The sequence below is a fragment of the Danio aesculapii genome, chromosome 10 (assembly GCF_903798145.1).
Source record: "Danio aesculapii chromosome 10, fDanAes4.1, whole genome shotgun sequence".
Lineage (NCBI taxonomy): Eukaryota > Metazoa > Chordata > Actinopteri > Cypriniformes > Danionidae > Danio > Danio aesculapii.
In genome coordinates, this window is record NC_079444.1 from 21,605,898 (window position 1) to 21,616,831 (window position 10,934).

At 37.1% G+C, this 10,934-nt stretch overlaps 1 protein-coding gene across 2 annotated transcripts; it reads left to right on the forward strand.

Annotated features, from left to right (window-relative positions):
• The first annotated feature begins 3,373 nt into the window (after nucleotides 1-3,373).
• Nucleotides 3,374-10,648, forward strand: etf1b (eukaryotic translation termination factor 1b). 2 transcript variants are annotated; one of them, XM_056466821.1, is made up of 11 exons: nucleotides 3,374-3,525; nucleotides 3,863-3,971; nucleotides 5,947-6,122; nucleotides 6,344-6,483; nucleotides 7,669-7,807; nucleotides 7,896-8,086; nucleotides 8,171-8,300; nucleotides 8,482-8,652; nucleotides 8,753-8,817; nucleotides 9,574-9,721; nucleotides 9,804-10,648. In XM_056466821.1, exons 2-11 carry the CDS (start codon nucleotides 3,886-3,888, stop codon nucleotides 9,884-9,886), a joined length of 1,329 nt encoding a protein of 442 aa, XP_056322796.1. In that variant the 5' UTR covers nucleotides 3,374-3,525; nucleotides 3,863-3,885; the 3' UTR covers nucleotides 9,887-10,648. The 2 variants fall into 2 exon arrangements, with proteins under 2 accessions (XP_056322796.1, XP_056322797.1); XM_056466822.1 differs by having other exon boundaries at nucleotides 3,866-3,971.
• The last annotated feature ends 286 nt before the right edge of the window (nucleotides 10,649-10,934 follow it).

Sequence of the window (10,934 nt, forward strand, 5' to 3'; positions counted from 1 at the left end):
GCGTGTACAGAAGCTGATCTGGAATCAGTTTATCATACGGAGCATGTCCGTCAGTCAGTCAACATGTGCTGAATTTGCTGATTCAGAGGTTGCATATGAAGGGTGACGATCGATGAAAAGCTTTAATGGAAAGAAAGTGAATGCAGACATTTTTATATAAATTTTTTCAAGTTGCTTTTAAGATTAAAAATATGGGAAAATACTTAATGATAGGATGTTAGTGGAATAGAATGGGAAAATACGGGAGAATCTTGGCAAAACGGGAGTGTATTAAGCGAACAGTGTCTGTGGAACAGCAGTATTGCAAGGAAACGCAAAAAATATGTTTTCTAATTTTTTTTTCTCCCACCCAGATTTTTTTTCTTTCACCCATTTTTTTCCCCACCATCACGTTCCTTCCGGGTCTCCGTATGAATGAGTCCAGAGGGGTTATTGTTTTTTTGGGCTCATAATTTTGATCATTTTTATCTTTTGCTTGAAAAACTCAAATTTGGTGTATGCGTTCTTTGAATGTGTCAGGATTATTTGTTGAGGTCTATAGAGGGGCAGAGAGCTCCTGGATTTCATCTAAATCTTCATTTGTGTTTTGAACTTGAATGAATTTATCAGGGTGTCGAAACAACATGAGGGTGAGTATTTAATAACAGAATAAACATTTTGGGGTGATCTAATCTTTTAATTGCAGGCTTGGTTTCCTTATGTGATGGTACTGAGCAGCATTATACTGTATTTTCAATATAAGAAAAACTTTCAATTAAAAGTTTTTGGTTGTACTTCAGCAATAAGGTGGTACAAGCTGTGCTAAATTTGGAATTGACATCTGAAGGCACAACAAACAGTGCAGTGTCTGCCCTGCTATGACTATATTGAGCACACCTCAAGTCTGTTATTGCTTTTTTAAAACAAAAATGTTAAGCCAAAGTGTAAGTATTTGTTTGTTACCTTTCTGATATTAAATTTGATTCTTCCATCAGAAACAAATGTCCCTGAAAGTGATTGTTAACAGCAATAGAATGTTTCTAGTGCCTCGTGATGGAATTTAAATAAAAAAAGACTGGAAAACATGCTGTCATTTATTTTAACACATTATATATTTCCTTACACATTTGCATTGGAATTGTGTTAATTGGTAGATTCTGATTAGTAAGAAGCATTCATGTGTTCAACTTATAACAACAATTACAACTACACTCACTGGCCACTTTATTAGGGACACTTTACTATACCGGGTTGGACACCCTTTTGCCTTCAGGACTGCCTTAATCCTCTTTGGCATAGATTAAACAAGGTACTGGAAAATTCCTCTGAGATTTTGGTCAATATTGACATGATAGCATTACGCATTTTCTGCAGATTTGTCGGCTGCACATCCATGATGCGAATCTCCCCTTCCACCACATCTCAAAGGTGCTCTATTCACCTTATTCTCCGCGTACAAGCGGGCGCAGCCATTTGAATCATTTTGGCTCGAGACTTCCGGTCTTATTCACTTCCATTACTTTTAGAGGTTAAAAACAGCTCGTTCTGCTGCTATTGGATTGAGTTCTGGTGACTATGGAGGTCATTTCAGTACAGTGAACTCATTGTCATGTTCAAGAAACCAGTCTGCGATGGTTCGCACTGTGGTCATAAATGGATGGACATGTTCAGCAACAATAGTCAAGTAGGTTGTGGGGTTGACACAATGCTCAGTTGGTACTAATGGGCCCAAAGTGTGGCAAGAAAATATCCTCAATACCATTACACCACCAGCAGCAGCCTGAACCTTTGATACAATCTTCTGTTGTCCAATTTTGGTGAGCCTGTGCGAATTGTAGCCTCAGTTTCCTGCCCTTAGCTGACAGGAGTGGCAACTGTGTGGTCTTCTGCTGCTGTAGCCCATCTGCCTCAAGGTTCAATGTGTTGTGCATACCTCGGTTGTAACGTGTGGTTATTTGAGTTGCTGTTACCTTTCTATCAGCTCAAACCAGTCTGGCCATTCTCCTATGACCTCTGGCATCAACAAGGCATTTGCACCCACAGAACTACCACTGGCTGAGCATAAAAATATCAGAAGATCAGCAGTTTCTGAAATACTCAGACCAGCCTCTCTGTCACCAACAACCATGCTAGGTTCAAAGTCACTTACATCACCTTTCTTCCCCATTCTGATGCTCAGTTTGAACTGCAGCAGATCGTCTTGACCATGTCTACATGCCTAAATGCATTGAGTTGCTGCCATGTGATTGGCTGATTAGAAGTCTGTGTTAAACAGCAGTTGAACAAGTGTAACAAATTGGGCTGGTGAATGTATATAGTGACTTGTACAACTGTAGTCAACTTGGATAACTACAATTCCAAGTTTGATGATGTGAACTCTGAGTGAAACATCACACAGAGGAACACAAGTCCCAAAATTGCAGGAATTAAAATGTGGTTTACGTGAAGTGAAACTCACCATAAGAAAATGTTCATCCTTTCACATGACAAGATTTTTTGGACAGGAAGGACATGGTCTCAAAATTAATTACATACTGTAATTAATGAATTATTTTAATTTCAAATTAACAATGTGAAATATTTTTTTTACTGCAGAGCTATGTACTCAATATCAGATTAAAGGGCACAGATGATGAAAATCATCCTTTGTAAGCAGTTCGGACAGAAGTGTGTGTTGGTATGTGTCCACAGTCATATTGGAGTGATAGAAACACAATAAGTCTCTTTATTAATTTAAATTTTCTGACGTTAAAATAGGATCCAAATCCCTCCCATATTGAGGCCGAAGCCCAGTGCATTTGAATATTGTTCTGAGGTAAATCTAATGTTCTCATTCCATTATTGCACAAAACAAATATTAACATTTAACTCATTTCTAATAAATTCTCATAGCTGTATATATTATTAAATGACAGTAATTTGACAATATTGATTATTTTGGGTGATCTATTGGTAATCGCTAAGAGCAAATAAGTAAACCACTCATTGACCAATCTACCAATACTGTTCATTTTTAGATTTTTTTAATACAGTAATTATATTTCTTATCTACAATTTGTATTTGTGAAATCATATACACTTGTATAAACATATAACATATATAAAATGATATATGTATAATTCAGTTATTTAAAAAAAGGGATTTTAAAATTTTAATTGCTAAATGCATAACAGTAATACAGTGATAATAGTGAGGATTTAAATTAAAACAGTGCAAAAATAAATAAAAAATCAAAGGCTGAAATATGTAATGAGCTTGTCTGTGATCGGCTAGATCTCATCGTCCCGCCCTTTTGGTTTGACAGCAAAATCCTCCAATCAGGCTTCTCCAAATACACCCCCAGCGCGCGGCATTTTCAGGAAGTGATACTAAATGGAATTTGTGCTTTTCCCCCACGTGAGGCTCCACCGAAGCACCACGCGCAGCAAGAACAAACCGGCTGCTAACGATCACTGTATCACGTCACTGAGAAGCAGCGGCGGCGAGCGAGCTCTGGACCACAAACTACTGCCGTACGGGCACGGCGGAGCGGATCAATCTAGTCTGTAAGTGTAATTCAACAATACCTGACGATGAAACATCTTGGAAAAATGTACCACGTGTTAAAAATAATATGAATAATTGTGAAAGGGTGGTTTCGCGCGAGCGGCGCGTGGCAGGGATGCGAGAGGCCCGCGCGCACGGCTGCATTAGCCGGTTAGCTAAGCAAACTTTAGTCGCCTTTTTTCTTCCATTCACTGTTAGCCACGTTTTAATCAAGTAACAATTTATTTAGATCTTCTGTCCCTTTTTTCAGATTCCATTGTGAATTTTTCGCGATTATAATAGCCGATAATTCCAGCACTTCGCGCTAGCTAGCTAAAGTTGGCTTCTCTTTTTCAGCAGGTCCAGACAGCGCGAGGAAGATGGCGGACGACCCCAGCGCAGCGGACAGGAACGTGGAAATTTGGAAGATTAAGAAGTTGATCAAAAGCCTCGAGGCGGCCAGAGGGTGAGGCTGGCTCTCTCAGATTCTGTATGTTGGTACACAGGTGTTGAATGACAAACAGTAGCTCCTCCGATGCGCGATTTGAGTCGTTCTTTGAGGGAACCACATGCTAACCGCCTTGCTAACAGCTGTTGAGCAGCATGGTGGACAAAAAACAAGATCGTGGGCTGAATAGCTCTTTATTTCGAAAGGATTGCTTGTTGGTAAACGAACAATAAGTTTATATGTGGTGTCGTTTGTGATGTGACGCGCCATGAGGATGACGCCTTAAAATGGGTCGGTGGTGGAGGTGACGTGTGGTCTACAGCAAAACGCGTACATTATTAAATTAAATACACTGTTTTGTTTTTAAGTTATTTAAATAGCCCTTACATTTATTAATGTCGCCTTTCTATGTGGTAATGTTGCTGTATTTGAGTAGTGTCATGTCTCATGGCGTATAAAACTAGTCGCCCTAAAAGCTTTCAGCCGGTTGTTAACTCAAAAAATGTGTAATATTTTGTATTGGCATCATCATGATGGTCTATATTCCTGACTTAATTAATATATAAGAATATAATATATAAACATGTTGTAGTTATAATAGCACCACTCACCATTTCTTTTGTTCTCTAACTTTTTTTCTTAAACAATTAAAGTGAATGCTAAGCATAATGGCAGCTTGGGTTACTTTCAATTGTTTGAAGCAATTGATTGGTGAACTGTCTATTTAATACAGTTAGTTGTTTAGATTGTTCCATAATATATTAGAAATTTGATTTTTTTTTTCTCCAAAGTATTTATGTGGTGGTAGTTTAGTTCTTAAACTTAATTGTTTTTTTACGTTTGTTATTAGTCATTTGAACTTGCAAAATAAAATATTTAATATGTATCAAGCATGTAATAGCCAATGGCAATAAATACAGCTACTACTACCATTTGAATGTTCTGTTTAGTAGAAAAGCCTGAATTTTCTAGAACAAGTTACTAGAACAGTCACCATATAACAATACATTCCGAAGGATCATGTAAACGCTGAAGATAAAGGTAATCTGTGATGAACAACTTGTAATCATATTATATTTGCAAGTGAGTTTAATTTTACATCACACAGGGTATCCGGGGGGGTCTTAATGTCTTAAATCTCAAGCTAAATTTTAGGTCATAAAAAGTCTTAAATTTGCTGAAATATTGTATTGTAGTTCTTAAACCTTTTTATAACAGGTTTACATTTTCCTTTGTTCATGTATAGCTCCCCAATCTGGCCAACACACACCCAATTAATAAAAAACTAAAACAATGTTTTAAAATAAATTTTTATTCAAGAATGAACATTTTAACTCTACCACGTTCTAACTCTATCATTATGGTTTAATTATTTTACTTAAAATAACATTTGTTTAAATGTTTTCCATTTATTTACTGCTGAGGAAGCTGATCTAGACAGACTGTTGTGTATGCAGTTAGTTTATTATTTTATAAACCATTAAAACATTTTTTTTTGAGAAGTTATGTTGAAGTGTACGTATACAACTTGAGCTTTATTGTTTTGGCAATATTTAAAATATTTTGCTCAAAATTAACAAAATGTTTTAAATAAAATTATTACTATTATATTATAAATTTATTAAATTATCAATTATATAATTGATAGGGCAGATAAAAATCTTTTGAATTCGCCCCATTCGTAAAAGCGCTTTAGCGTTTAGCTCTGTATGTGTCTAAAATTTCATTTGTAATGGTTTTGTGCTTAATGTCTTAGTCTTAAATTTAACTTGCTGAAACCTGCAGAAACCATTACATCTAAAGTCCTACATCTAAAACCTTTGTATTGTAATATTTCATGCATTTATTTTCAAAAAAACAAATGTATGCTAATGAATGAAATGTTTTTAATTTCAATCAAATTAAATATCAACTCCAACCTTTTCTACAACAGTTTCTTTAAAAACTGCTATTATAATAGCTGCCCTTAAAAACCATGTTGTATTCTTTTCAGCAATGGCACCAGTATGATCTCCCTCATAATCCCACCCAAGGATCAGATCTCGCGTGTTGCGAAGATGTTGGCTGATGAGTTCGGTACAGCTTCGAACATCAAGAGCAGAGTCAACAGACTGTCTGTACTGGGAGCCATTACTTCAGTACAGCAGAGACTCAAACTCTACAACAAAGGTAAGAATATGGCTTCCATTTTCATTTTTTTTTTCACATCCATTCATCTGCTTTAATGTCTTTAACCTTTCCATAATGGTGCTGTTGTAATGGTGAAACTGGCAAGTTCAAACAGATATTGTGTATGGGTGGATATGATTGAGCTTTCCGCCCTATCTAATCTCTTCATTTGGTGTGGTTTGTTCCAATACCCTCACTAAAGTCTGCTGTTTTTCTCGCAGTGCCTCCTAATGGCCTGGTGGTGTATTGTGGCACCATAGTGACAGAGGAAGGCAAAGAGAAGAAAGTTAACATCGATTTTGAGCCATTTAAACCAATCAACACTTCCTTGTATTTATGTGACAACAAGTTCCATACTGAGGTAAGCAGGGTGTCCGCAGGGTCTTTAAATGTCCTAAATCTTAAATGCTACATTTTAGGCCTTAAAAGACTTATATCTACTGAAATGTTGTGTTGTAGGTCATATATTTATATATTTATTAACAGATTCTTTGTTCATGTATAGCTACCCAATCTGACCCATACAATCACCAACAATCCATCTCAATTAAACTTTTTATTTAAAAATACCATTTAATTACTTTGCTTACAGTAACATTTGCTTAAACATTCTTCATTTATTTAACTGCTGAGGTTATAGACTTAACCTATTTTTATGATTAAATTATTATTATTATTGTAGCCTGAAGTAATTAACAGTTATGTTTTGTTCTATTCTTTTTAAGGGTTATAGAATTTGTGAATGGATATATTTAAAAATTAATACAAAATATTCCAACTAAATTTTTATTGTATTAATTTAATTGTTTTTTAAAAGGTTTTGAAAAAAAAATCCTTAGAATTTAGCCCTGCATAAGTCTAAAATATAATTTAAAATGGCCTTAAAAAGGTCTTGAAGTCTTAAATTTAACTTTAAAACCTGCAGAAACCCTGGTAAGATCTGTTTCTCTGTCTTGTTTAAACGTTTGTTGTGAATGTCATAGTAGAGGTCTTAACAATGTGACAATTGACTATCCAGTTGAGATCTTAAACTTTTTACTGCATGACGATTTAACATGAAGTTAAAATTCAAATCAAGAAAACAAAAATCGCTGTATATGTGTTATGACGCATGACGAAATGAAACTAGCAATACTGAATTTTCCGGGCTATTAGCAATGGAAAAGTTCAAAAGCCTTATGTGAACATCACACAGTGTATATAAAACACTTGCTAATGCTAATGATCCTCATACTGCCCATTCCTAAAGACAGCCACTTGCTCGATTGAATTGTCTTTAAATCAGCCATTTTGTAAAATTGTTTGAATGAATCGCTGAAAGGCGAGGAATTTTTTTCATTTTTATTTTTTTTGGCCATTGACTGTCATACTTGATCATTTAAGGCCTAGATCTTAAACTCGTAGCTAAATATTTATATATATAATATATATATATATATATATATATATATATATATATATATATATATATATATATATATATATATATATATTTTTCTGTTAACCCAGCATTATTTTATTTGTAACGCTTAATTTGTGTTCGCAGGCTCTAACAGCTCTCCTGTCAGACGACAGCAAATTTGGCTTCATTGTGATTGATGGTAGTGGTGCCCTATTTGGGACTTTACAAGGCAACACAAGGGAGGTGCTGCACAAATTCACTGTGGACCTGCCCAAAAAGCACGGTAAAGCATGTCCTCAAACTGATTGCTAAGGCTTCTTTTTGTCTTTTATAGAGTTTTAAATGTACTTTTTCACATGAACTGTCTACAGGTAGAGGAGGACAGTCTGCTCTTCGTTTTGCTCGTTTGAGAATGGAGAAGAGACATAACTATGTGCGTAAGGTAGCGGAGACAGCTGTGCAACTTTTCGTGTCCAATGACAAGGTCAACGTGGCAGGACTGGTTCTCGCTGGATCGGCCGACTTCAAGACGGAGCTCAGCCAGTCAGACATGTTTGATCCGGTATGTTCTCTTAGCAGCGATTGATTCATAAACTTTGTTCAGCATTCTGTTCCCTTTCTGACTTCGGTTCTTCTGCACATGTAGAGGTTACAAGCGAAGGTTCTGAAGCTGGTCGACATATCATATGGAGGAGAGAACGGTTTCAACCAGGCCATCGAGCTCTCGGCGGAAGTGCTGTCTAATGTCAAGTTCATCCAAGAAAAGAAACTAATAGGTAGCCAAGTTATGTAAGGTTTACAGGCTTGATAAAGGCAATAAAAAAAAGAATATTTTATTGATTAAACACTGCCTTTAGTGAACCTTATATGAACTATGAGTAATGTAGTCACCTGCCTATTTTTTTTATTTTATTTATTTATTTTTTGGCCTTACATGGCTCCTGTCTCTAATTTCAGGTCGATATTTTGATGAGATCAGTCAGGACACAGGGAAATATTGTTTCGGAGTTGAAGACACACTCAAAGCGCTGGAGATGGGTGCAGTGGAGATCCTTATAGTTTACGAGAACCTTGACACTATGCGTTATGTCCTACGCTGTCATGGGGAGAATACTACACCGGAAAATGGTACACATCCTTGTTTGTACCTCCAGTGGTGTTTAGTCACAATGTTGTTAAACTAAAAGTTCTTGCTCATTTCAGTTTCATGACTTTTTTTTTTTCCCAGATGAAAAGATCCTCTATCTGACACCTGAACAGGAGAAGGACAAGTCTCATTTCACTGACAAGGAGGTAAATAATACCATTTCCGCTTCATTTGAATCATTGCTTGTATGTGAATCAGCAATTTTATTTTTCAATTTGCAAATTGAGATCAGAGCACTGCTGGATGCTGATCCGCTTTTGTATATTTAAGTGCCTTTTATATGATATGGCCTGAAATCAGATCAGCAGCCTTTATTACATACTGTATCATCAGCCCATTAGTTAAAAAAAAACTCATTGCTTTCCACTATAAACAATTGAGTGGAACTTTTGATGGCAAAACAAACCCCACTTTTTCAGTAGCACAGTGTTTTTCCCATAGGGATTTTAAAGTCTTTGTTAAACCATTATAATCCACTCACCAAGCCAACCAGCAATGAAATGAATCACAGGATTACTAGCTTCAATTTGAAATGTAGTCTTGTACTTTAAACATTTAACTATTTCTGTATGTTCTTTGGGAAAGTTACTATCCTGCAATTGTGAATGGCAATTATGTTTGGTGGTAAAACGTAATCTATTAATTTAAATACTTGAATGTTTTTGCAAAGTGTGCACTTTATTTATATATAACAAACAATTGAAGTTTTTATTTTCACCACTCTCTGCAAAGGGAATGTAATTTTTAAAGTGTAGCGTATTCTCAGTCTGTTATCTTGGAATAATGCTGACATTAAATGCACTTTGTTGGACCCTTTTACGTAATATTTACTTTTCTATATAGCCAGTGTGCTTCTATGTAGAGTTGTATAATGTTAACAGTCCTGTATGTGTTTGTTTTAGACTGGTCAGGAGCATGAGCTGATCGAGAGCATGCCACTGCTTGAGTGGTTTGCCAATAACTACAAGAAGTTTGGGGCCACGCTGGAAATTGTTACAGACAAAAGCCAGGAGGGCTCGCAGTTTGTGAAAGGCTTTGGAGGCATCGGTGGTAAGTAAATGACAATAATAATACTAATATTGATTTGTTCAGTAGGAATTGCCGTTATTGACGTTTTTCTTGTCGTCTTCAGGAATCTTGAGGTACCGGGTGGATTTCCAAGGCATGGAGTACCAGGGAGATGATGATGAGTTCTTTGATTTAGATGACTACTAGGTAGTCGGGACTGACACAAAATTCAAATATAAGATTTTCCCCCCTTCACCTACCCCGCAAACGGCAGGGGAGCGAAGGAGATCGAATCAGCAGGAGGGAGAATGATGAGAAAATGGCGGATGGTCTGCGTGTCCCTGGCTTTAGAATACAGCGACTTCATCTCTGGACTGGAAGAGACTGAGTTTTCTCCTCTCCACTAATTACTGGGTCATCGCAACGAGCATGGCCGTGGCCCATCTGCCTGTCCTGCCTCAGCTCTTCACGAAAACACTCTAGGCTTTCAGATCTACTTTTTTCTTCCCTTCTAATCTCACTCCTTCCTTTGCCTCTCCTTTTATAATGGCATCTGCTGCTGTTGTATTTTATTCAAATGTATTATATTTTCTCTTATTCAGTGTATGAAGAAAGCAGTAGCAAACGATTAGATCCATACTGCTTACCTAACCACCTCAAGCCCATTGCCAGGCCTGCGTTCTAATTCCCTGGTTAGCCCACACTTGATTTGTTGCCTTGTTTTCTGCTGTAAAACCGTGTGGTGGTGGTGGTGATGCACTCTGAGCCAGCGGTACACCCTGCTCCTCCTCCCATCGCATTGTGCCCACTTTGAGGCATTTCTCGCTTTCAGACGGACCATATAGTAACTGGACCCATCTCTCCATGAAGACCGAGATCCATCTTTCACAGTACATTGCCCTCACTTGTTTTTTCCTCAGCTCCCAGGAGATGCTACTTCTCGAAATAAACTATATATGAGTGCCTGAATTTTGCAGTTTGTGAGATGTGACAGCACAGTTGTACCAGCATCTGGACCGTAACTTCAGCCTCCTGCTGTTTCCGAACATAAAAATCTTTAGCTCGAGCCTTCAGCCCTCATTTGGTTATACGATGGCTTTACCGGCAGAACACATGCATGGGAATGTCCATTTGGACCGATTATGGGGTGGGGTGGGGGGTTACTGTGTAAACTGTGATGTGTGAGTGAGTAAACGTCAGTTCGGCTGTTTAATTCCCTCTTAGAAGTCACTTCCCAAGCCTGTGACCCGCCACA

Excerpts from the sequence above, each read along its gene's own strand:
- etf1b (XM_056466821.1), top strand. The coding sequence starts at position 3,886 with ATGGCGGACGACCCCAGCGCAGCGGACAGGAACGTGGAAATTTGGAAG. Across the intron at positions 8,301-8,481 it reads CCAAGAAAAGAAACTAATAG|GTCGATATTTTGATGAGATC; the intron begins GTAGCCAAGTTA and ends CTCTAATTTCAG. Across the intron at positions 9,722-9,803 it reads AGGCTTTGGAGGCATCGGTG|GAATCTTGAGGTACCGGGTG; the intron begins GTAAGTAAATGA and ends TGTCGTCTTCAG.